This window comes from Sebastes fasciatus, chromosome 15, assembly GCF_043250625.1.
Source record: "Sebastes fasciatus isolate fSebFas1 chromosome 15, fSebFas1.pri, whole genome shotgun sequence".
Lineage (NCBI taxonomy): Eukaryota > Metazoa > Chordata > Actinopteri > Perciformes > Sebastidae > Sebastes > Sebastes fasciatus.
Genome location: NC_133809.1, coordinates 10,635,998 through 10,663,544, shown reverse-complemented (window position 1 = coordinate 10,663,544; position 27,547 = coordinate 10,635,998). Strand labels below are relative to the sequence as shown.

At 40.6% G+C, this 27,547-nt stretch overlaps 1 protein-coding gene across 2 annotated transcripts in view; it reads right to left on the bottom strand.

The window, feature by feature from the left end:
* The window catches only part of stag1a (STAG1 cohesin complex component a), a 48,799-nt gene that overhangs the window by 12,932 nt on the left and 8,320 nt on the right, over nt 1–27,547 (bottom strand). For both annotated transcript variants that reach the window (XM_074661412.1, XM_074661411.1), the window contains exons 2-8: nt 3,207–3,421; nt 2,414–2,534; nt 2,058–2,213; nt 1,832–1,928; nt 1,647–1,723; nt 748–952; nt 62–213 (exon numbers count right to left, since the gene is read on the bottom strand). In XM_074661412.1, coding sequence (XP_074517513.1) covers nt 62–213; nt 748–952; nt 1,647–1,723; nt 1,832–1,928; nt 2,058–2,213; nt 2,414–2,534; nt 3,207–3,235 — 837 coding nt within the window. In that variant the 5' untranslated portion in view covers nt 3,236–3,421. The remainder of the gene's footprint in view (nt 1–61; nt 214–747; nt 953–1,646; nt 1,724–1,831; nt 1,929–2,057; nt 2,214–2,413; nt 2,535–3,206; nt 3,422–27,547) is intronic.

Genomic DNA, 27,547 nt, shown 5'->3' with positions numbered 1-27,547 from the left:
AAAAAGCTTCTAAAAAGATTCTAATATCAAATCTGAAAAGTCACATCAAACGTCAGCCGACCTCCTTCCTCTTTTGTAACAGCAGCTCCAGCTTCTCGTTGGCTCGTTTGCCGGCGATCTTGTTCCTCTCGGCCTCGTACTGTCTCTGGGTGTTGTCCTGGTGAATGCTCAGGTTCAACGCCACATTCACCAGCGCCGTCATCAGCTTCATCGCTGTGCAGCAGAAACAAAAAAAAAAAAATGCACATTTAAGGCTCAGTAATAAATACATATTTAAATGCTTCAGACTTTTCCAAGCGAAATACATACATGTCTGATGTTGTGATCTTGTAAAAGACCTGTATACAAGTATAAATTAAATTGTACAATATCAAGTTTACAACACAGGAATCTTCAATTTTTTTATTGTGGCAAACAAAATAATTACATGCAAATATGGTGTATCAAAAGCAGGAAGATGCAGCGGTCTCTCACATCAAATCAAACAACTTTTCAAGTGATGGGTGGCATTTCAACTGTTTTTAACTGCTTTATTATCTTTACAGACCTTTATTTATTGTCATTATCTGCCACTTGTAAGATATAGCGCTACTAAAAGAACATTAGTGTTGTTATCATTCACTGTTGGCCAATGTAGAGGTGTGTGTGACTCATTTAATTACTCTTCAGCGACATGCAGCTGTAAAAATAAATGTTTTATGGTAATGATAAGAACCGTTGCAGTCCCCATAAAGCCGGTGTCGTTACCTGCCAATGTGGAGGTGTGTCTGAAGGCTCGCACTTGAGAGTCCGACAGCCCGGTGAGGAGGGAGATCACCGTGTCCATCATGTACTCGTCGTAGATGATGCTGTACTGACACTGGCGGATCAAAACGCTGATGAACTCGCAGAAGTTGTAGCGGAACTTCTTCCACAAGGGCCCTGGCATGGTGAGAGGGTAATCGCCGCTGTCCTGTTGACAGAAACAAAGTGATCAGAGGGATTTCATTAGCGTTTATTAGAATGATCTGGTACCAGCACGACTTTCCCATCAGAGTTGCTTTAAAGAAAGATGAGGGACATGTTTTCAGTAACGTGGACACATTTGTTCATTCTGGCTGCTTGTTATGATTTTATGGTTTAAGCTGAGAATACATTTGTTACCAATGAAAAAGAACAGAACCCCTTTTATCTGTTAAACCGCTGCTATTTGTTTTGGTCTTGGCTCTGTTAAAAAATGTCATGTTGTGAGAAGATGGTACAAGAAAAAAGTAAAACGTGGTGTGAGAGCTCAGTGAATTTCATCTTGGTTTGATAAGAGACATAGCTTGTATCCTCACTCTAGCTTTAAGACTGAGCCCGCTACAACCTCTGAAAGACAGAATAGCGGATTGGCCTGCCGTCGGATTGTTTAGACGTCAGTAGTTTACACAATAAAAGATTGAGATCAAAATATTGCGATACTATGCTGTATCAATTTTTTTACCCACCCCTATTATCCTGTGGAGGATTATTCCTGCTATAACCACAACCTGAGAAGAGCACACAGCTTCTATGGACAGGCAACACATGTTCCTTGCTGATAAATACAGCAATACATCCTTGCAAACCAAAGACAACACTTTGACTTGAACATTTATTACTCTCGGACTGAAGCAGACGGTTACCTCATCAAACTCTTCGGTCATCTTGCGAATGATCTCTGCGTTCTGCATGTTCCTGAACATCTCAATCCTCACGGTGCCTGGTTACAGAACAATGATGACAGGATGTTAATCAGATCTTTGAGTCCAGTTGTTTGACACGTGTACACAAAACGACACCAAATTTCAGTAGTTCTCATTAGTCTTACCTTTGCACCCTGAGCACTGGATGAAAAAATTGATGAGATCCAGCAGCGCCAAGTCTCTGTCCTGTTTATACGACTCAATCCACTCATCCACCACAGACTGGACACACACACACACACAGAAGGAAACACACAATCACAACAGTGAGCCAAATACATATATTTGAATGAATAATGCAAATATTATAAAGCTTATGTTTTGAGTATGGACACAACTACATTCACCCACCTGCATGGCACTCTTGCCCAGTTTGACCACTTCAAACAGAGTGACGGGGTCTCCGCCGTCTCCATTATGCTGAGCCACGCCGTTGGCTTTCCCTCGCCCTCTCGCTACGCCCGCGGCCTTGTCCGTCGGCGACTTCCGAGGCTTCTTATTGGTTGTCTATACAGACGGAGAAGTCAGTAACGCAGGGAGGAAACAAAGAAACCCAAACACTCACACGAGAAACAGAAATATACACTTCCAGGTGCACACAAACACAGACTTACATACGCTGGGGGTCATAATAGCTTGTTTCCTCAAATCTTGCAGCACACACTCGTACAATCACACCCATTTCCTCCACTGACACAGACTCATACCGGGGCTTGTTTTCCGGGCCTCCCTCTCTTCTTCTTGCCTTTCACCTCTGGATCTTCAATCTCACCAATGCCTATACTTAAACCCACTGCGTCTGTTGCCCCAGATTCATTGGACGAGTCCCTGAGAGAGTAACACAGGAAAAAAAACATATGACTCCTATGCATTCGAAAGCTTTTATTCATCTACAGAGCAAATGACGGATATTACTCTTCACGTGAAAGCAAGAAAAGCAAACCAAAGTACTTGTACTGACAGAGGGATAACCAGTACAAACTACAAAGAGCACCACTTATTTTAAAGCTTTTTCTACAGTACTGCAATAATAATAAACATTATTTATAAAGCACCTTTCATACATGGTGAGTAGGTCAATGTCGAGAAACAAGAGACTAAATAAAAACGGACAGATTAAAACATGAACACGTCACGATAAAACCAAGCAATAAAACAAAAGAAGTTATGGGAAAAATAAAACATATAAAAGACAAGTATAAAACACAGGAAGAGTGACAGTTATTTAAAGACAATGCTGAATAAATACGTTTTCAATTGTCATTTAAAAAATTATCACTGTGCTTGCATCTCTTAGAGCCTTGGGTAGGGAATTCCACACTCTTGGTGCATAGTTAAAAAAAGGCTGAGCTGCCGATTTTCTTATTTGTGTGATAGTTTGTATTTAAAAAAAACAAAAAAAACGGCAACAGAGGGTCCAAGAGGCCGTGAAGGATTATAAAACCACAAAGAGTAAATGCATGCAATTTTCTTTTTCTCTCAACTGTGTGTTTCACTCACTGAAGGACAGGGAGCTCCGAGGTGATCATCCTGGTTAGTGGGGCTGGCGGTGAGGTGTGTAACTCGTGTGTATGTGTGTCTTCAGGACTGAGTGTGTTTCAGGTCCAAAAGATGGAGGCACAAGACAGCCGCTCGGTTGGGGGAAAAGTGTTGGAAGGGCAGGGAGGAGAGGCTCCAGGACGGACAACTTGCTGGCACTTAACTCTCTTCAGCTCCTGGAAAAAAAACACAGAGAAAAGAGAGAAAATGATTATTAAAACATACATTTTAAACCAGTAACAATTATGACTGATACAGGTGCTCTTTTGTGGCTATAAATAAGCATGTGCACACAAACACAAGCCTGATTTGGATATTGAAGGGAAGATATTAAAAAGGTAATGAAGTGATCGCCTTAAATCACTGTTGATTTGTTCAATAAAACTATGACCAAAATGTTTTTTAACATTAGTTAACACCGGACAGTTTATATGATGTGTGAAGTCTCAGTGTCCAAACTGTCACAATTGTAAAATGTCACTGAAAGCAGAGAGAGATGGCTCAATCTTTCACTCAGGCTGTGGAGGTGGAAATGGGGAGAGGAGGACACCAACTGGCCACTTTGAGAACTACAACAGCAAAATATTGTGAGGCGTGTGGTGAGGGATTTGTACACAGGAGTGTTGTTGATGAACAATTTCAGAAAGAACCCTGAACATTTTTATAAATTTGCCATAGTACATTAACTAAACTTTATTAAATGACGAGTAAGATCAGTTAAAAGTGACATTACAGCATTTTAAACTTTGTGAAAGTATTAAACAGAAGGTAGAGAGGTGCTATGACTTAATGCCCTCTGGTAAAGTGAAATATAATCTTTTTTCAGACAAAGTTTGGAGATAAATATGATTTCCAAAAATCCTTTCCTGAGTTGTGAAAATTCCCAGGTGCCACACATGATGCAAACTCAATGAAAACAATCCCAAAATGCCTTGCAGACAGATGCTAAGAATGAGGGAAAATTCTCAATCAGAAGACTGGCGGCTATGTTAATTATAACATTAGTTTATTGACCTGTTCATATGCTAATGAGAGCAAAGAGCAGAGGAGGAGCACTACCGCTCTCAACCACAAGAGGCAGTATGATCCACAAAGTCCTCTGGCCAAAGTCTATCTCCAAACGGCTTAATTGAGTTTAAACTGGGCAGAGTGGGTTTAGAAAAATCACCCAACACTCATTTAACTCACAGCTCAGCGCCAGTCCACTTCTGTCCACCTACAACCTGTTTTAAGGGTGTATTTTCCCCAGAGTGTGTGTGAGTGTATACGTGTGTGTTTGAAAGTAGGTCTGGGCAACAGTAGGGGGCAGGCTAAGAGAGTGTGTATTTAAATACGATCTTCCACACAGTGTTTGTACTGAGGACTAGCATGGGCAGGAGAGCCCCCTGTTTCACCACATTGAACTGCACACACACACACACCACACACACACCACACACACATCTCTGTCTGTCCCAAAGCCAGGTTGTCATCTGAACAAGACTGCGAGCAATCGTTACAACCACAGAGTCTATTTATAGTCAAGTAAGTAAGTCAGTAATCTTGTATGTAATTGTAATATTTAATAAAATCAGAAGTTATCCTGTGCACTTCCAAGCTCAAACTTCAGTATGCAGAGGCAGAAGGGGGTTAATGTCTGGGATTTGACCCACTTGCATGCATATGAGCTACTAATCGATTTTGACACTTGATATTCCTGCTGCACAGACATTAAACCTACAAAAGGATATAGAGGCCTGATACTGCTGACGTGGCCGCACATATAAAGGAAGGATATAATCCTGGGGCGTCTGTGGATCGGCAATCCAAAACTTTAACTGAAATGATAACTTGCATTATGCTGCTACTATGCAGCTTGTCGGCCGTGACAAAGGCGATGTGAGGCGACGCAACAATCGGCCTTCATCGCTGCTAGTTCTTTAATGTCGGCTTGGTGTGTCTGGGCCTTAAGAATGAAGAATAAGGTCCACAAGCGAGTAAAACAACCCTTAACCTTTTATAAAATACTATATACAATATAAATGCTTTCATTTCTCATCAAACACTACAATATTTTTAACACTTAATTTAAAATTAAAACCCTACATTTAAGTACATCTGTAAAAACATGAATTTACATAACAGATTATTCCACCTGCACACACACACAAATCACATTCATGCTAAAAAACATCATGTAACAAATAGAGAAACCGGTTCTACAGTACATATATAGGTAGCCTGTGGCAGTGTTGTACTCTACAGAGTCCACCCACTACAGCCAGGGGCACAGAAACAGTACAAATACACAAACAAAAACACAGTAAAGACAAACAACATGGAGACAGGGACACCTACGAGGCGCCTGAGGATCTGCACAGATTCCTGTCAAAAAAACAACTATGATGGAAAAATGTTAACCCTTTAACACTCCGACGGCCCGCCAGCGTCCCGGACGCTATTGTGTCTTTCAGAGATTGTTGCAAGAGTCTTAATGTGGTATTTTGGAGGGATTATTGATCGTTTTTATCAATTCTCGAGTGGTTAAAAATGATGCACTAAATCTTTGTAACAAATGGTATCAACCCAAAAATTGCTGCAACCAATTTATGAGACACAATAGAGCATGGGAACGGCCATGACAAACTTATATCATCATGTTCTACGCTCTAATACACTTTCACAATTTATTTTAATTGATTCATTCATTTATTAATTCATTTTTATTTCTTATTAATGACTAGAACAACTTGACACACAGTGCATCTCAAATTAATCTTAAGGTTCCCAGCTTTCAGATGATGTACACCACTTCTATGCAACATAGACTGTTGACTTTTTAATCTACCCCTCTAAGTGATTGTTGTGGAGAAGTCAGTGGGAAGCGAATGACTGTAAATCTGACTGTTATTGACAGGACAGTGACCAAAGATACTGCTGTTAATGAATTGTCACCTCATTTATTCTCATCTAATCATCTTGAGTGATTTTAATTTGCGGATTAAAACACTTCTCATCATTTAGAGAGCCGGCTGTAGCTGAAAATAATCAAGCTGTAGATGCAGGACACCAAACGCACAGTGAAATGATAATGCTCCTCCTTGAGACACTTGAGACTTATAATCCACACTACTTCATTACTAATTAATAATAAGCAAACACAAAATGTAGGGAAGTAACTGGATTAAAGCCACGGTCGTGCAGCTTTAAAACAACAGAGGCAGGAGAGCTCTTATTATGTCATTTCACCACTGTCCCACCTGCTAACCATCCACATCCACCATCATCCCTCTGTACCTCACAGACTGTTACGTCTCAGCTGCTTGCTCTTATTGTTTTAGCCTTTGCATCTCTTTCATTTTAAGATTATCTTCCTCCAAAGGGACAGAAGCCAACTTCATTTGAATCATTTCTTGTGTCACGTTTGTTTCTCAGAGGAAGAGGAAGAGGGCGTGTGTGTGAAAACTGGGAGCCTGTCTGACCCGTTATCGACCAACAACTAAATAATCCTTACACACATTGGCTTTCCTCATTTTCTCGACACACTGGCACTCTCTCTGGCTTTCTCTCACACTCTCACACACACACACACACACACACACACACACACACACACACACACACACACACACACACAGATTGTAGCAGCCTCAACAGGAGGCTATGAATAATTTGCAGTGAGTCTCCCGAACTGTTCCTCAATTTAGGAGGACAGGAGAGAAGCTGCCAACTGTATTCACTTCGCACCTCTATCGCCCCTTTCTCAGTTCAATGCCAGTTACCCTAACGGCAACAACAAACTCTCCAAATAAATAAATCCCAATCTTAAAATAACAACAGTTACAGTGCCCGAGCAGAAGAATGAATTATACATGTAAAGCCCATTTCGTGTTCACTCTGTTTAGTGCCTCTTGGTTGCTCCGTGACATCAGCGCTGACCTGACACATGATATTATGGTTCTGCAAAGGTGCACAAACTGTCACCGACTGTCTCTGCCTTAAACTGAGCTGAACAGATCAACGTGTGCAGGTCAGAGAGAAAACTATCATAGAAGACAAAGGGCGGTTTCACAGTGCACAAATCAAAGCGGACCATTTAAAAATAAATAAGTTGCCGAGGGGCGTGTACGTCATCTAGAGGGCTGCCACTTCTCTGCAGGGAATCGCGGACTTTATGCTGTCAACGTTTTTTCACTTTGACTCGGCACTGATCCACTGCAAACAAATCCTCTCCTCCAGTTTATGACTTTATAAACAGCACTATTTTTGTGGACTTTATTTAGCATATTCTGAATGTTCTCTTCAGCCCAGATGTCAAGCAAACATCGAGACTTCTGCAGAAGTCCAGGTCCGTCCTCTCCCACTCATGTTAACCTGTTGTTTACCTGTCTGCCGCTCGTCGGTGAGAGAAATCACTCTGATTGGCTGTTCAGCTTAAGCGAATCAGTGCGCGAGAAGAGAAACGGAAGTGAAGACAGCAAACAAGTAAAGTCGAGGAAATACACAGAAGAATCTTCTCATTTTTCATCTTCATCTCAACCAATACACAGATATTTTCACAACGACATGGCCACCTGGAATGAAGCTAAGGGGTGAGTGCGAGTGGTGTGAAAATGGTCGGCAAACACCACTTTATTTCATGTACGTATCATAACAACGGCTTGTATATCAGCAGTCTCCCGTTTTCCCTTTTTGAATGACAAATACTGCTGGTGTGGAGTTATTTCCTCTCACGCAGGCGCAGAACGTCCATGCTAACTTGGCTGTAGTCTTTGCGGTGTGTTCGAGTGCGGCTTTTTGGCCAAAACAAAGGCGACGTGAGGCGACGCAGCTGGTGGCCTTTTTGATAACGGCTTGGTGTGTCCCCAGCTTAAGAAAACAAGCAAATATTCACATGAGTACCCGGAAACAGTGACATTTTTCTTTAAAAAAGTGGCATAATAGATTGATAGACTCTAGTTTACATTTTTCAGCATTTTCTTTTAGTAATAGGATCAGTTTAAATCTTGCGAGGGAGAAACTGTAAATGCAGTTTGTGTGAATCAGCAAAAACGTCATTAGGAAAGCCACACATTTTACCAATGCATCCTGTCGTATTGAAACCACTCGTGCAGCATCTGCAACGTGAGCTCTGATCACAGTTCCTCAATGCATAGCACAGCGTGGATATCCCAAATGCCTTGAAATGAAGATTAAAGAATGAAGAAAAGTAAGAAATGTTAACCATTTATATAAATAGTACAAGATAGGGCTAATATATTTTACTGAAAAAAATGTTCTCACTAAGTAACAGTGAGGAGTTTGATTCTGGCAATATGAGCGCAGGCAGTTGTACGGCTGGTAGCTGGTTGGAGGGCAGCATCTCTATTTCAAGCTTTTCAAAACATTTGCCCTGACAGTCATCCCAGGTGGTGTGACAGACTGTGTTTGTGTCTCTACATCTCAAAAGGATGTCAAACTGAAATCAGGGGAGCGTGATCTCTAATAAAACTGTTCAGAAACTTCACCTGGGCTGAACCTAATAATCCCTAAATGATAAAAAATGAATTACAGCCCAGTTAAGAGTAATAAAACTTAATGTAGCCACTGAAAACAGAGAGAGCAGGCCAACAGAAATTACCGTTTATGGGGAACATTAGGAGCTAATAGCCGATATAAACTGTAATAAAACGGCTCTGTTTGGAGCAAATAATGTTGTGAGCAGGTTTGTTACTTTGACACAGAGGTGTTGGTGAGCTTATCAAAATCTCTGAAACATATGGCCCAAAAACTGAACACCAGGTAAATAAATGTTCTTATTGGAGAGTAGACCTTTACAGGTTTTAGATTGACTGGAAAACAGAACAAGAAGTAAAGGAAGTATATTTTTGATGGGATATCAAAGAACTTTAATACTGTTGTGAGAAAATGCTCATCTTTGACTGCTAAAATGCTGCCGTATCTACACACACACACACATGTGAAGCAGTTGAGTTGTACTTCGATTTTATACATAAAACCTTATGTAGCACTTTATTCTACAAGTTGTAAGAAATTCATTTAGTGATAAGATATTCAGCATGTATCTGCAGCCACTCATGCTTAAACAGACACACTGAGGGGTAAGGCGGTGCAGTTATAAGTGCTGCTTCAGAGGCACTAAAACAAACAGTTATGTTAACTATGTCTGGTCTGTAGAGTCACTTCATCCTGTGTGTGTGTGTGTGTGTGTGTGTGTGTGTGTGTGTGTGCGTGTGCGTGTGTGTGTGTGTCTACTTCAGAGAGAGCGCAAGACAGAGAGACAACGAGCGAGCATCCGAGAACCACTTAACATGCATGACATGTTCTCTAGGAGGCAGGCCGGCGTTGCTATAGCAACTGGTGTGGGTCATAAGCCCGGCGGTGACGGCATATTTGATTGGCTGAGTGGAGACAGGAGGGACTACAGTGAGGGGTGGTGGTGGTGGTGGTGGTGGTGGTGGGGGGGGAGCAGAACAGAGCGGGACCAGTTACAGATCCAATCAGCGCTCCATGAACTGACTAACAGACTCTTCCAGGACTCCTGGTGAAAAGTTATTGTTAGATTAGTTTCTCTCTCCCTGAGACAACTCTGTTGATGACCACATACATTCGTCACATAGCTAGCTAAGATAACGATGTAGTAGCATAATCTGTGGAAAGAGATTGATGGGTAAAAGTGTCAAATAAAAACATGGATATATTAAGAAGTAGTCCCCAACTGCTGACTTCTCAGATCATTGTGCACACTAACACTGCTTTGTCTCAAAATGTTGAGGTCAGAAATTTGGTTTGATTAGATTGGAAGTCCCACCTTATAGGGTGCTTTGAAGTGGGGTTGTATGAGGTACTTATCCATAGTCAGTGTATTACCTACAGTAAATGAAGGTCGGCAGGCCTCCAGTTTTGAGAAGCAGACAGGAGTACCAGCATGGAAGCAAAGCGATGTACTGCTGTGGACGAGGCCGGCAGCACAATGTATTTTAGCCACCTAAAAGGAAGGACCATCTAAAAAAATCAGTTTAAGTGTATGCTATATTTAGCATATTTTCACTCACCCTTTCCGACAGAGAACTGAAGCCATTGTATCCATCTATGCTCTCACCAAAGCCACCAGTCTCCATTGAAAGAAAAAATGTAATTTTACCTGGCAGAACACAGGGGTTGCTGGTCTTCCACTGCCTCGATTGGTTAGTTTGTTTGTGTTATTGTGTGACTTTGGTGAATCCGAACTAACCAAAGTCACACAATAACACAAACAAACTACCTGAACGAGGCAGCGGTAGACCAGCAACTCCCATGTTCTGCCAGGTAAAATGACTCTTTTTTCCCCAATGGAGTCTGGTGGCTTTGGCGAGCATAGATAACGACTTAAGTTCCCCGTCGAAAAAACATAGACTGTATAGCTGTCTCATGTCAAGGTAAATTGGCACTGACTAAAGATGAGTACCTCATACAACCCCACTTCAAAACACCTGAACTATCCCTTAAAGACTGCGTTCGAAATGGCGTCAACGCAACGCAGTGCTGTCCTGCAAAACAGTTTAATCTGGCCATCCTTTTGCCTGAACATAACGTGACCAACGTCATCAACAAAAGCCCTGCGTTGACCAATCAAAGATGTGCAAGTGCACATTCCTGGTAAATTACTTTGCAAGTTAAACAGTGTATATTATAAACTGATAAGCCTTCAAACTCATTGATCTATTGCTCAAACTGGGCTTCCTGGGTTGTACTCACTGGTACCTGAAACAACACACCCTCAACAATACAGCTCCTTGCATTTTTTAACACTGTTACTGTTACACCCCCGAAGGCCACATGCAGACAGAAAACAGCACTGTGTTAATGAAAAAACAACACAGCCCCCTCATTCATTTCAACCAGGCCTCGGCGCTGAGGGATCTGGCAAGAAAACAAAAACAAAAAAAAAAACAGGGTTGCCCAATTTAAAAAGTTTAACCACAACATAATGCAGCATCATCAAGAAAAGCGCTGCGTTTGTCATTTGAATATTTCTACTGTTGTGATAGTCGTGACAAGAGAATAAAATAATGGTCACAGTAATATCTTTATAGAGTTGTAAATCCATTCTTATAGTAGCAGTGGGCCAAAATCTTCTATCGATTTCTAATTTAGTGCAAAATGAAAATAAGAGTTTCAAGTGAAATTATAAAGAAAGAAAAAAAGAATATTCCCAGCTATACAGTGACTATGCTTACATGCATGCACACAAATACAGAGTAATCAGATTTGACAATAGTGTGATTTAACTGAGTTTGATCAGATTTTCAGAGAAATTTGAGTTAGTATGTGCCAATTATCAATTTAGACAACGCAATTGTGTATCATGATATCTTGATATATGATTTCATCACAATACGATTCCATTGAAAGACGATAAATCATCATACTGAATTATCGCCCAGCCCTATGTTATGTAAGGGATAATGTACAGCTAGCCGGTCATTCTTCAGGGCAATGCAACATCCCGCCGCATCAGCCGATCTGGGTTTATTTCACAACAATGACCTGCTAGCTGTACATTATCCTGATTATTACACGGCTACTTACTTAAAGAATCAATAATTTGAAAAAAAAGGTCCTCCAGAGTCCGACTTCAGAACTGTGCCCATAGCAACAGTCTGTTACACGTAGCAACGGTCTATATAAAGCAATAACAAACTGCCGTGATTGACCTATCAGTATCGAGTATTCAACAAAGCCGTGTAATAAAGTATTATAACATTTGACAAGCCTTACAACTACTGGATCTGTTACTCAACCTGGCCTTCCCGGAAACAACAGCCGTCATCAACACAGCACTTTGTGTTTTTTTCCAGTGCATTACTGATTCCTGGACGCCTTCTGAGTCAGGGTGTTTCAGTGGCTAAATGAATAAGCTCAATGGGTGACACCAGAAGGAGAAAAAGTTGTTGATAGGATAGTGCAGCCAACATGAGGCAAGTTGAAAACAGGCTTAATAATTGTTACTGCAATGATGCCAAACTTCTGTCATCAGGCTATATCGTTAAGCTAATTATAGAGTGTAAACAGAATTACGTTGGGTATGGTGAATGCGTGACACACAACCTGATATTGTATGACACATCCAGCTACAGTGATGCATTGGCGCTATCACAATAGACGGGCGAAATCCTATTCAAAGTAATAAATCAATTCTAGTGCTGAAGGCTTCTATGGTGAGACAGCCAAAACACCTTGACAGAGAAGCATAAATCAGGTTTCACAAAGTGCCTCTCACCAAAGCGAGTGTCTTTCATGATCACTTCACGCCCTTCAACTGTGAAAGAGATTTATTTTTTGGTTGTGTAGAATAATCTGGTTTTATTGTTTAAACTCCTGCCTCAAGGCAAAAAATAGAAACAACAGCAATCTCATACCAATTAGCACTAGCATTAGACAAATCCACTAACTAAAATAACAGCAACACTGTTATGGAAACAATAACAATGAAGATGGTCACAAAAATAGCCTACAGCTTATTATTATGTGTTATTTCACTGATGCCCAAAAGGAAATCTCTCTTCCTCCTTCTAAACGGAGATCAGAGAGTGCAGGGTCAAATCACACTACAGAGCTGCTGGCAATGATTCAACATCACTTGTTACGGTGACACTTCAGCAAGGTGGATGCCAGTATCCATGGGGGCCCGACACTTCTCCTACCTTCATATAAATGCTTGCAAAATGGCTAAAGATGTTCCGATACCATTTTTTCCTTTCCAATACTGAGTACCGATACGATACCAGCATGATAAAAAATATATATATATAGTTATTATTATTTAACAGCCGTTTACTACTGACCATGTATGGATGTGATATGATTACTATCTTTGTTGTATGGCCTGGCTCAGGTTAAAACCTTATGTAAAGCAGATTTCCCACTGTGAAATATTGCCAAATGGCTGACATTTTCCTCACTCTGACTACCGTTACGCTCTCCACTAGCACCGCACTGTTGTTGTTTGCTAACGTCACGAAACAAACTACCTGCAACCAGTTCTTCTTCGCTGCTCTAAGACAGTAGTTGCCAGTGGGCGACAGCACAGTGAAGACTACTGTTTTGGAGCGGCGAAGAAGAATTGACTTCCGGTTAAACAAAAAAAAAAGTTTTAGTTTTTTTTCTGGGTTAATAAATGATGGTATTGGATTGGTACATAGACTGGCGTACTTGCCAATCCAGAATTTTGGGCAGCATCGGACGCATTTCTGATACTGATATCGGTATCAGAACAACTCTAAATATGACATGATAATGTGCACACATAACGGGTGAATATGCAGCCCTTGAATGTGCAATACTTGAAGCACATCTCTGACACTGAGTTGCGCTTGGTATTGTGCAATCTTTCCCATTAATTATTTAAAGCATTTAAAGCGCCACAAAGATGATTTAACAGGTGATAACTAGAAAGGCGATGGTTGCTTTCCCTCGCATTATACTGGAAATATCTGATCATGCAAACTCAGCTAACACACACACACACCTTCCGTGCTGTTGGGGTCCCTGCTGGCCGATTCTTCAGACAACTATAACCTGAACTGCATCTGCTATAATTGGCCATTATCTCTGGAGACGGAGTGTAAGCAAGCCCTCGTTTCGAACACTGTGTGGATACAATTGTGCAACGTTTGAAATGGAAAAACACAAGACTGGATTCACCACTAATAACACCAGGAGGGAAAAAGCAAAGACTTTAAATAAAGGATGGTTGCTCAGATACTATACATGTCACACTGTATGTGTTGCCATCGATATAACCGATCGAGACTCAAGTTCTGTCTCGACAGTCAATATTTCAGGATATGAGACAGTGGTGCTACTGTACACTGGTGGGTGGGTATTAACACTTCCCACTGGGCTTACCTATGAGAGGAATATGTAAATGTATAAAATGGGATTAGGATAGAACAAAGTAGAAAAACAGACAAAAAAATCAACAAATAATGGGAAAGATGAACTGAAATATCTACTTTGGAGAAGAAAAAAATCCTTGTATAATGTGTTGGTCATATATATGGAAATGACTTGGAAATAATAAAAACTCAAGATAACCCGACAGAGATCAATGTATCCTCGTGCTGTAAAATCTACTAAGTCATATTAATTTGATTCGCTGCACTAGTGTGTAAAAGCCAAACAGAGAAGATGACTCGGAGTGTGTTTTATCACAGCAGTCACCATCTGTTTGCAAGTCAATGCCTTTATTGTGATGTTAATTAGGCTACAATACATAATTAGCCTGTTTTTACAGTGTTTGTGTCGCCTCAGGTAGGTAGGCGGCACAAAACAAAACATCAAAAGTGTGGTTGGTGCTGGTGAAAGAGATTCAAGCTCCACAAGAGGACCGCGTGTCAAGAGGATGGACTCCCAACAAGTTCACTACAAATGCAGGAAAAAGCGCATTGACTAACAAAACAAGTTCAGCAGAGACATTTCAGCACTACTACTAAATTCAGCTTAGGAAATTGAAACTGAAGGTGCACAAGTGAAATCTCTAAATAAGGTTCTGGGAATTACTTTCCCTGAAATCAAATGAAATCCATCCAAGCTTCAGGGCAGCAGGGTAAGATGCGAGTATTCTCAAATGTCAGGATTTCTCCAGAATTTAACTTGATAGCTTCAAGAGCCAAAAGATAGTTCATAATAATTATATGAAAATGATGATCTGTGGTTCCAAATGACCCATTTCAGAACAATTTAGCATTTCCTTGGCAGCATCTCCAAAAGAGTCTTCCAGTAAAGCTGGGAGAATCAAGACATAGCAGATATTTGTGATATGGCACATGACAAGAGTGTTACTACCCACAGAGATACACTACATTTACTCAAACTGGGTCCCGTACAGAAACTGCTTGCTATCTTAAGCCCTAGATTTATTAATTTAAAGGGACAGCGTATAGGATTCGGTGGCATCTAGTGGTGTGTTTGCAGATTGTAACCAACTGAGTACCCCGCCGGTCACTCCTCCCTTTACAAGGCTGCGGTAACGTGAGCCGCCGAATGCAAAACCGTGGTAATGCCGTTTGCCTCGCTCAGAGGCCATCCCTACCATAATACCACTACTTTAGGAGTAACGGAAGTCAAACGGCGACTGGTCGTACCACGGTTTTGCACTCTGCGGTTCCACGTTACCGCAGTTTCACAAGCATGTCGGAGAACTACGGTGGCCTTCAGGTAACATAAAAGCGTGAAAGGCTCTTTCTCTGGAGCCAGTGTTTGGTTTGTCTGTTCTGGGCTACTGTAGAAACATGGAGGAGCAACATGGCGGACTCCGTGAAGAGGACCCCCTCATATGTAGATATGAAGAGCTCATTGTAAGCTAATGAAAACACAACAATTCTTTGTTTCAGGTGATTATACATCAATGACAACAAAGTTATGAATATTATATTCTATTTCTGCTAATAGATCCCCAAAATGTCATACACCCTGTAAGAGTTTACTAGACACTAGGGCAATGGATAAAAAAATAAAAACCAATACAACTAAGAGCATTTTGCCTTTATGCCTTCTACCACAATATCATGCATCATTACCTCCAATGCTCAACATATCTGCAAAATAATTTTACTCTTAAGAGCAAGTGAAGAGCGCAGTCACAAACTGATAACAAGACCGCATGCCACAGGGAGCGAGTTCCTCACTATCTCCTCAAATTCACTTCAGCTATTCAAACAGATAGGCAAAAATGGTTCACTTTATAATGTGACATAAAGAAGATATTTAGGGAGGTGACTCCAAACAAATATTAAGTATTAAAGCACAATTAATGTCCTTGAAAGAAACAAAAGCTGGGTAAGATTAAAAGACTATATCACTTAATGAACTGTTGACAAGTCAGTGCTTAGTAGAGGCGGACTGAAGCAAACTAGAAGATACAGGGAAGATATTATTATCTCTTTATATTACAGCCACAGGCTCAGCACATGTACTGCTGCTCTGCAGAGCTCTAACTGACTGACACGAGCTGAAGCTGCTTAACTTTGTCCCTCCCGTCTCTTCACACTATAGCTGCTGACTTGAGCTGATGTTACATGGAGCTCAGGCTGAAGTGGATTAACTTTTAACACCTCTTTCTCTCCTTCTGTGTGGCTTCATTCACAAGTGGTGCCATAATTTGGCAGGCTCAATTATTAAAAACTGATCGAACATTCTCTCTGCACACAAATGGATGTTTAACCCCTGCAAAGCACTCGTCCTTACAAGGTTGGTTTCCGTAGCAACATGCCCAGTATAGGCCTAAAATAAAGTCATTATCTGCTCAACGGCCGTTTACCACTTTCATTATTTTCCCCAGAACGATTCATCTTTGACGCTTTTGGCTTGTGGAGAATTTGACCCACATCAGCCTCAGCTGTTATCTGTAACTGTAAACCACGCTGCGTTATCTCCTGTCCTTCCCGGCAGACTCCTCAGTGTACTTTTACCACTACACTCTGTGACAGTGTTAAGATGTTGAAAGGACGAAGAGGCAGAGTGAGGTGTCTCTGCTCTTCACTCATCTGTGGTTTATCCCTGAAGCGGTGTCAGGGGCGAACCCTGGGCACTCGAGGGCAGCGCACTAGTTTAACCCCGATGGATATAAATGGATTGTGAGGATGGAAAACGAGAGAGTCAATCCTCCAGACGGCAGGTCAATCCTCCAGACGACAGGTCAAAGCGACACAGTGCACCAAGAACTCAGCAAAGGACTCACACTGCTGTGACCCCTCTGACTGTACAATGTTTAAGTGTGTTTGAGTTAGAAAGAAAAGCAATTCATAAGCGTGTGCATGAAACGGTGTGAAAAAAGTTTATCCTTAAATTGATTGATGACGTCTGTCAGAGTTGAATTAGCCGTTTCCTACGGATGCCAGAAGGGAGAAACCTTGAATATATACTCTATGTAAATGTCTAAACCACCAGACATTTTCAGTATGAGTTTGTAAAGTACATCACAGCAGCTGAAAGTAAGACAAATAGCCCGCAATCAAGTCAGACAGCTGCATGTAGCTCTGAGCTGGAGAACAATTCAGGAGGGGTCAGTTCCCTCACAGCTTACTCTGATAATGACCTGTGTTGATTTATAACTCTGTTGGAACTCTATTTCACTTCACATTTTTAAATCTTCAAAATTCGGCTACATCTCGCCAATTCGTTTTTTATTGTTTTAATGTTGTATTTGATACATATTTCAGCCTCTAATTATTGGGGTCCTGCAATATTTCCAGATGATGTAGGGTGTAGGGCCAGTCAAAGACCCAAAGCTAACTAACTTTTAAGGTTAAAAAGGTTTTACTTCTAACACGTTCTCATCCCAACTCTTCACATACTGACGCTTTGTCAGACCCTTCCGCGTCACTTTTTCCATCGCACAAGTTTTTACAGTGCAAATGTGACTTGACATTGTGAACACGGGACACGGGGAACGAACAGCTGGTTGTAAAGTGAAAGTGAAACTTGAAGCACGGGACACATACAGCAGTCTCCTGGATGAAATCACTCTTTCAACTATGTCACCACAGCACTTTCCCTGTGCGTTTACGGTCGCTGCGGTGGGTTTATGTTGTAGCCAATGGAAAGCCCAGTGCGTTTCCTACCACCGCGAAAGGGTGCCTTGTGCGATGGTATTGTACGCCGACGGCCATGACAAAGCATCGGTATTTGACGCCCTGGGAATGGGAGCGGGCTGGTACCGGTACACATTATTCCTGAACTTAAGTACAAGTGTAAATTTAACAAAATTCAACAAAGCAAACCGACAACTGACACATTTCGCCTTACAGTCAACTTTAATCTACTCTATCTGCTACTTAACAATCAAACAATTTGTGGGCAAATCATTCCACTAATTACAGGACAAACATTTAACTTCATCTGATCAAACATTTATTCATCAACAAAGAAAAATAATCTATCTAGAACCATCTAATCAATAATTCAGTTTGATGTTTTGTGATACTGATACAGGTGCAATTTGGTAGTAAAAAAGGACTGACTGAAAAAAGGATGCCTGTCCAATACCCAGCTCTAGTCATGGGCAATTGAGTAATTGTGCGTGATTGTTGGCTGATCGATAAATACATCAAGCAGCCAACGTAACCAAAGATGTGTCTGTGCCAGTGACAGAATTTAATCAGGTTCATGTGCACAAAAGAAGAGAAAGCAATCAAAAACTGACAATCTAAAAAAAAATCAATTCTGACAGCTTCTAACAGCTACACTCAGACTGTATAATATGGATTTAATTCAATAAACTGGTCAGGGTCGTGTGCATTATGCCTGTAAGACTCAGAGAGAAGCTGTGAGCTGCAATGTAAATATAATTAAGTGAAAAGCATTCACAGGAATAGCTTAACAGCACGGTGAATGGCAACCAGTGGTTGAAACTGACATATGATGTACTTCTATAATAAAATGTAATAGTATATTGCCTGTAATCACAAACCACTAGAGGAAAACTGGTAAATCTTAAGACTTTTCTGTTCTACAAATCACTGTGGCGAGTGGCCAACATGCAGTCAGCAGTTCCACTCTGAATAAGCTGCTCAGTTTTTAACATTCTGTGGCTTCAGGGCCAACGAGGTCCATGCACCGGTACGATTAGTAAATCATGCCAACTTTAAATATTTTATATTTCATCCCAGACCTTTCTGCTCGTCATGTCAAGCAACTGCTATGTTTTCTTACTGAAAATGTTTCAGCCAGGAGTCTTGCTGCATCAGATAGGATATTGCTTACTCTACATGTTTGCATCTGATTGCAACAGACAAACTGTTCAGAGAGTTCAGATCTGCAAAATACATCAGAGAAAAAAGAGGGGAAATCATAAAGAGGAACAAATACTAAGTCAGGCAGTATGTTGACATGCAGCCGGCTATTAACCACATACAGATAATACTGTGATTAAAGCCTTTACAGTTCACACACAGCAACCTGATCTCTCAAACAGCCTGACATTACATGATTTGTTGTTAATTGGGTAATGTCTGAAAGGTGTGGCAGTCTGCAGGAAATATCTTATTCATACTACATACTATTCATCTTTTTTTTTATGGTGATGAATATACACAAAACTTAACATAAGGCTTATTGTGCCGCATTTCCACTGTGTGGTACGGTATGGCTCTACTCGACTCGCTCTTTTTTGGTTTTCCATTAGAAAAAGTTGTGGATAGTAGCTGGAACTTTTTGGTACCACCTCGGCTGAGGTTCCAAACGAGCTGAGCTGAATTTTTTTCATAACTCAACTCGGATTTTTTTTAAAATGCCAGTCCACATAACTACGCTGTACACTTGACGAAGTGCAGATGTTCACCTGTTTGGTTGCCGATGAAATGATTCAGTGAGTGTGGCGTTGAAGATGATGTCACGGCAGTTTCAGAGAAAGGTTGGTACCAAAAGTGAGTTGAGTCGAGCAGAACCATGCAGTGGAAATGAGGCAAAAAACAGGGGAATTGAATACACCAATTATAACAAGAGTAGTGCCTTAATTTAATTATAATAGATTTCACAGTGCAAATGAAGCAAACTGACTACGGGCACTTGTTCATTTACAGACAGGACTGATCAGCTTTAAGACCAGCTCAAGTCATATTGTCATGTAGGGCCTTGAGGTAAAGAGATCAGCTGCTGGTGTTCACAAGTAACACAACTTCCTTCAGACGTGGAGTACGTAACGTTGCTGGCTTCATCTAGCTGCTGTTTGTTTTACAATAGTAGAACAACAGTGCACTGAATGTTAGGACATTAAAGTTGAGTTAATTCCTATTTGCTCACATGCTGTATGAAATGCGTTTTGCCGGATCTTCATTTAATCATCTACGCAGTTTGCATGAATGAACATTGGAAATACATGGAGAGACTGTTAATCTGACGATTATTGTCAGAGGGTTTGTAACCTCTGGTCGCACTGTGAGGGGAAAATAGTTTTTATAGACTGATCTAGTATGAGAAGATTTATTAGTGATCTAAGAAGGCAGTATAAGACTCTCTCTGCATGTTTCACCTTGAGCTGCTGCAGCCTTTAAATGAATCCGATGGCATTCAATTCAGACTTGTGCCACTGCTCCGATGTCAATGTGTGAACTACAAATGGGAAATTGGTTCAGATAATAAAAGGTCTGCTAGTCAGCGAAAACATTTGAGACAAAGGCAGTCGGGGAAGAAATATCAAGACAGATGAAAACTAAACAAGTAGAGATACGCTGGAGGATCAGACAGCAGGGATCTGCCTGTGAAAAACAACAGAACAGAAACAGAAGATGACAACAGCAGGCAGTAACCTGCATGATCTGTACATGCTGCACCGATAACCAACAACAAACAGGAAGTTTCTTGTGACTCAGCAGACCAAAGGCATACATCACAACGCATACTAGCAATAGCTTTAATTCATATGCACTTCTTCTCAACCTAAACTGCATGACACCTCACATACGTTCTCAACAGTCTTTGTTGAATTAAGTCCAGTCAACTGCAGATGCATTCAATCTAGCACCTGCCGGCTCAAATGATCAAAATGGCAAAGAAGTCAACGCCTTTTCAACCCCAGACAAAATTGAAATATGTGCCCTTCACTTCTGCACAATTCAAAAACATGTACTGTAATTAAAACCAAGCCCCCAGAAAGAGCACCGGGCATTGAAGCCAATAGTGGCCAAACCATGAAGTTACAACGTCCGGGTCCGTCATGTGATGCAGTTGGGCCTAAAAATACTTTTTCCCAGATTTGCATTGGGAAAGAGACGTCTGTAAATCAGCGGATACTTTTAAGGTAAATCAACTTTCCAGGACGAACATCATATTGTGTGCACTGATCCGCACAAGCACGACATCAACTACTCTACAACAGTGTGTAGCATAAGGGTGCCTCATTAAACTTGACAGTCTTCACATTAAACAGTATTTTCTGCTACTTAAATCATCCTGCTTCTGCTCTCTCCTCATCCCCGACAAATATGTAACAATGAATTTGTTTATGGCCAGACGTGAGATGCTGGAGGTGGAGAATGTGTCATTACTAATCTTGAGGTGTCTCCTGCTAGGAGGGAAACATATGGATGTACATGTTTGACCACTTAACAAGAACTAGGAACTTTACCTGTGATTGCACCAGAGCTGAAACAATTAGTAGATTAATTGATTAGTTGATTGACAGAAAATTAATTGGCAACCAGTTTGATAACTGAATGTTCAACTATGTTTTTAAGCAAACATGCCATAAATTACATAAATAAAATTTGACAATTTGCTGTTTTCTTTGTCGCATATGATAGTAAACTGAATATATTTGGGTTTTGGACTGTTGTTTGGACAAAAAAAACAGCAATTTAAAGCTGCAATAACAGTTTTCTTGGGGGAAGCAGAAACTATATTGATATACTATCACTATATGAAGTTGATATGCAAACGGTCGATTATTTACACATCCAGCAGATACGGAGCAACGTTAGCATTCGTTTGGAGTCGTGTTTGTGAGGAATCTAATGAGGAATGTAAGTCCAATATTTACTCTGTTTTAGCTCTTCTTTGGTCTCCACCATCTCCTGAGGGAAATATCTGTCTCTTTAGCTGCTCAAATTCTCCACTATGTTCAGCAAAAACATTGCTATGAGAGTAGATTATAGCACTTTAAATATGTCAGCTTCAGTTTCTTGTCTTTTTTAATAATTCATAGACCAAACTAGTTTGATCAGTTTCGCTTAATTTTGCTTTCGATAGCCCGACACCCATTAACCGGTAAATAATTGGCTTTCAGCAAAAATAAGCAAAAATAAAAGATGCACTTTCCTTTTACGGTGCTCCTTTGACTCAATGAGCTTTGCCGTCGCATTTCGAAGCGCTATATCCACCCAATTACAATGTTTTGTGTTGTGAATGTCTTGCCTTTTATTTTATTTTCTGTTGGCTTTGCTGAAATTTATTTCCATTTACAATACTCATTCGTCTGCCTTCTCGCCTGCTTTTTAATTTACTCTGTTTCGCACATGCATCGAGCCTGGCGCCGGAGCTTGCCGTGGTGCGTCCTGTCTGAACAGCTCAATTGGTTTACATGTAGATCGTAAATTAACCTATAGATCGACATGCGTAACCGGTCAAAAATGTTCGCGGGGGTTAACCGATTAACGGTTAACCGTTGACATCCCCAGACCAAACAATTAATTGAGAAAGTAATCGGCAGATTAACGATAATCCAAATTTGCAGCCCTAATGAGCATGAAGTTAATTTGATCTTGTGATTTGAGGTCTGAGAAAATGTTTCCCGCCTCTGAATTATTTCATCTTTTTCCTTCCAGGGAGTGTGTAACCTCCTAACGATTATAAGTCCCGGCTTATAATCAAAGTCAAAACAAACAGCAGGAAACTCATAAAACTCTAAACTACAATAAAGAAAGAATAAAAAGAACCAGCGAGCTCTCAAACCTCTCCACAATGAAGGCCAACCAGAGCCTGACTTGTGAGCTTGAACCACAATCGGTCCCTCTGGGCCGCCGCTACGAGCTGAACCACCAAGACAATAATTGCACTTTATCATGCTGCCAGCCTCAGCCATGTATGCTGAGACCAAAGAGCCTTGGCCTTATAATGTTGAACAGCCTTGAGGCCGACTGTGGCCGTCTGGTTTAACCAGATTATGATTATGTCACACGGGAGATTACCCATCCGACACGGAGAGTCTGACACAGTCATGTTACCGCGCACACACACATGCACGGCCATCTGTTATTGCCACAAACTACTGTACATTCAATTTCTGCAAAAGCCTGATCATAGCAAAGAGGAGGGGAGGGGAAGGATGCTGCACAAACTGATAAGATCTCTGTTGAAAAATAGATTTTCCTCCCGCCTAATCTCCTGAGAACTACCTCTGTGAATAAAGGATAAATAGATCATAAGAAAAAAAAAAAGGGCAAGGCTATGAAACGGCGTAAAAGAGACAGATAAGGCAGATGTAATGTTTCCCCCTCTCTGTGCAATGGCTGCCTGCTCGGCTGCAGCTGACGCAAAATGGAGCCGCGAGAAGAGGTGGTGGCGGTGGAGGTGGTGATGGTGATGGGAGGAGGGGTAAGGAAAAGGGGAAAATAGGGGGAGAAAGTGTGACAGCAGCACAGAGGGGGAGAGCAGCAGGAGAGGGAGGAGAGGGGTAGAAAAAGAAAAGGAGACTCATTTGTTCTTCTCTCATCTGTCTGGGCTCCCTTTCTCTCTCTTTCTCTCTCTCTCACCTTGGCCCACATTCTCAGTCTGCCTCATATTCACTTCTAATAGAGGGGGGAGAACGAGGGAGGACACACACTCATAAACACACACACCACTTGCGGAGGCCATTACTCCTAACACCCATTATTACTTCCTCCTAATGATCTAGCGGCACGTCAGAGATTTCACAAGAGAGAGAGAAGCCTGCTAATATGAGCCGGCAGATGTCAAAGCAAAAAAAAAAAAGAAAAGAAATGCTGTTATGCTGTTAGCAATAATGTACAAGCAGCTGAGGGGAATAATGAGGGTGACGGAATAAGAAGAAGAAGAAGAAGAAGAGGCTATTGAGCTCTGACTGGTGGTTGATTTAACACTGTGCTTCAAGGAGGAAGTGTATGTAAATCCCAGCCAGGTGTCAGACACAAATGGTAGGACAAAAAGAAGGAGGAAGATTTAAAAAGGAAACGGCAACATGCGGGATTCATAGTGAGTGGTACATTCAGTAATGTGCCGAGATGAACCTCTCAAAACAGTTTTGTCTACTTGGGGCTGTTTTGAGTGTTTCAGACAACACACAACAAAGAAATCAGTACTTCAGAGTTTTGCAGAGACAAATTCCACTAAGCAATTAGTCAGAAAATGCAATGGATGACATTTTGATAATTGTTTCATCACTTCTGTCTGTATTAATAAAAATAGAAATAATAATCTTGGACTGGTGGTTACATCTTCGTACAAGTATTTTCTCTGTTTTTATATCATTGTTAATAGAATATTTGTGTTACTGTTACTCCCAGAGAATGAGCCATTTTAAGAAACTGAGATTCATTTGACTTTGAATGAGCTTTTGTCATTAAATAATATTAGATGAAAGATATTAATTAACGATCACCACTTAGCTGTATCACTGATTAATCGTTTGAGTCATATTGTTCGCAAAAAGGCCACATATTCTCTGGGTCCAGCTTCTCGAATGTGAGGCTTTACTGATTTTATTCTTTTATATGATAATAAATTTAATATCTTTGGGTTTTGGACTGCTGGTGGGACTATCACTACTACTATTACTAGTTTGGTCTATAAAATGTCAGAAAATGGGGAAAAATGTCGATCAGTGTTTCCCAAAGCCCAAGATGACGTCTTCAAATGTCTTGTTTTGTCCACAACTCAAAGATATTCAGATTACTGTCATAGAGGAGTAAAGAAACCAGAAAATATTCACATTTAAGAAGCTGGAATCAAAGCATTTTCACTTTTTTTCCCTTAAAAAATTACTCAAACCGATTAATCGATTATCAAAATAGTTGCAGATTAATCGAGAAAATAATCGCCAATGAAAATAATCGTTAGTTGCAGCCCTACTCCTCAGAACTTGTAATGGGCATTTTATTTCTATTTATTGGTCTTTTCATAGACTTAATGAATAGTTGGGAATGAAATCATCGTCAGCCGCAGCCCTAGTCTACAATAACAGTGGTACCATGATGAACATGCATTATATTGTATGACATTTAGGTAGGAAACATCACCAAGTCATCATTGTTTCATAATTGTTTTCTGTCTCACAAAACTGTATAGACAACTAAATTGAACCAGCACACACAGTTAAATTGACAATAAACTGGCAAAAAAAATCAAAACAATTTTATTTGTGGTGAATGAAGGACATGTCTTTCCCTCTTACAAAATCAAATCAATGGATTCCCAATAGTAGTACACACAGTTTGATGAGGAATCATTATTATTAAAGTCCATCAGCCAGATGATGGTGTTCAAACAATGTTAGTCTGACCTTGACTACAACAACAGTTTTAGGAAGCTGTGAGCAGCAGTGGGTTTGTCTGATACTGTGTTGGACTCTCCGGTTCACATGTGGGTAACGCCAGCAGGATAATATGCAGTCAGTAGGGAATAAGGGAAGAGGTTTACAGGGTAAATAATCTGTTGGCGTCAGCCAGTGCAGGCAGGGAAACCCCTTAATCCCCTCCACACAGGCCGAAAGAGCAGATGGGGTATGAGTGATACAAGCTAATGATGTCTCAGGGCAGTCGCAGCCCGCCACATCTCCATTTGTAGGAGACCTCAATGGGATTCATGGAAACATGGACACTAGATAACACACTTCTGTTGCCACAGTCACAGCATCAACTCTCTGGTCTCGAGTCCTTTTTGTGCTCTAAAATACTTTTCCAGACCTTCATTTTTATGCCTCTTTGTGAGACTATCATATACATGGTGAAAACTTTGTTTCCAATACCAATACATAATTGGCCCATTTACAGTTTCTAAATCTTTGAGAAAGCCCTGTCTCGTAGCTCACTTTGCTGAAATGTTTCGTTCTTTTTGGGACCACTTCACTTCCACACTGTACAGCCACAGAATTGACTTGGCACTGGCCAGCGAATCAATATTAAGTAAGAGTGTGTACAAATAACATTGACCGCCGAGACACACGCTGCCACAGCCGATGCTGAGGAGCTGGTATCTGCTGTTGCTTGAAGCTGGTTGTTAACCTCGCCTGTATAAATGACACCGGAAGGATTTGCGGGTCTGGTGCCACATTTAGATCTGGCTGCTCTGAAAGTACGTAAATCATAAAATAACGAGTCAAAACCCCCTGAAGCCGAGGCGAGAATTTACTTATCTCCCAGACATCAAACCTTTGAAACTGGAGCCAAAAGAGATCAATAATGTATCATAACCTCTCTTTTCCATTCATAAAAAAACCTGGGCTGCAATCCTTGAGGAGACACAATTCACATATCTAAATCGATGTCTATGCAAATCCAAGACTTTCATTTCACTACCTTACTGTTGGCCAATGCTCCAAAAGAAATTCTTTCCACCAAGGAATCAGGAAACTGAAAAATGAACAGTATTTGATGAGCTAGCTTTTGGTTTTTGGAACCACAAGATGTGAAGGCAGCTGCAAGAGTTTATTTCTTTAAACAGAAAATTGTAAACTACCTCTTTAGCCTAGCTTTTAATTAAAATGTTTTATAGCCATTAGCATATTTTTCTTATTTAATTCTTTTATCTACTTTATTATCGCTTTTTATTACTCCTATTTCTTGTGTGCATTATTCTCTATTTTTTTAGGATATTTTTGTTGTGCATTTTTGCCTTTATTTGACAGATGACAGTGTAGATGCAGACCAGAAATGGGGGAAAGATCAAGGGGTATGACGACATGCAACAAAGACTACCGAGGCGCTTCACAATTGTTTTACTGTTTACATTTCTACAGTAGTTTATAAGCACTATATAGACATTTCAAGGGGTTTATAACACACTTTAATCCAGTTGTATGCATATAGGACGTGATTAGGCTTTTATTTATGGACAGTATTTATCAGTATTTATCAGATATATTGTATAGGGCTGTTAAAGTTAACGCAATAACGCGTTAACGTAAATTTGTTTTAACGGCACCAATTTCGTTAACGTATTGACTCAACTTGCGAGTTTTACCTCGTAGCGGGCTCAGTTTTAAAGCTAGAATGTCATACTAGCTTGTCGCGGAGAAGGCTAAATAATGCTCAAAACTTTAAATTTTGGGGAAGAAGAACTGTCATGGCCATTTTCAAAGGGGTCCCTTGACCTCCGACCTCAATATATGTGAATGAAAATGGGTTCTATGGGTACCCACGAGTCTCCCCTTTATTTGCCCACTCTCATGTTGATAAGTGTACTAAATACTGGACAAATCTCTCTTTATGGTACAGTTTGAACTGATAAAAATGTGCGATTTATTTGCGATTAAATATTTTAATTAATTGACAGCTCTAATTTTGTATCATTACAAATGTGTTATTGTCGTTCATTATTTGTTTATACACCAGCATGCACTTTAAGATTAATTAACATTAAGAAACACTTAAAATGTCCTTATTATGTGTTTACAACTATATTATAGTGTGTCATCATAAACCATCACTGTTACATAGGGGGCAGGGGGTTATATGAAATTTTCATGCACAATGTCTGTAGTCTTTTCGAATGCATTTTTTTACACATACTGACAGCTAAATATCTTCTTAACAAATATGTCGTATGTACTTCACACAAAGGCTCACTGTTCACACCACCGTTCAATGTGAGTGAAGCCCTGGTGGCAG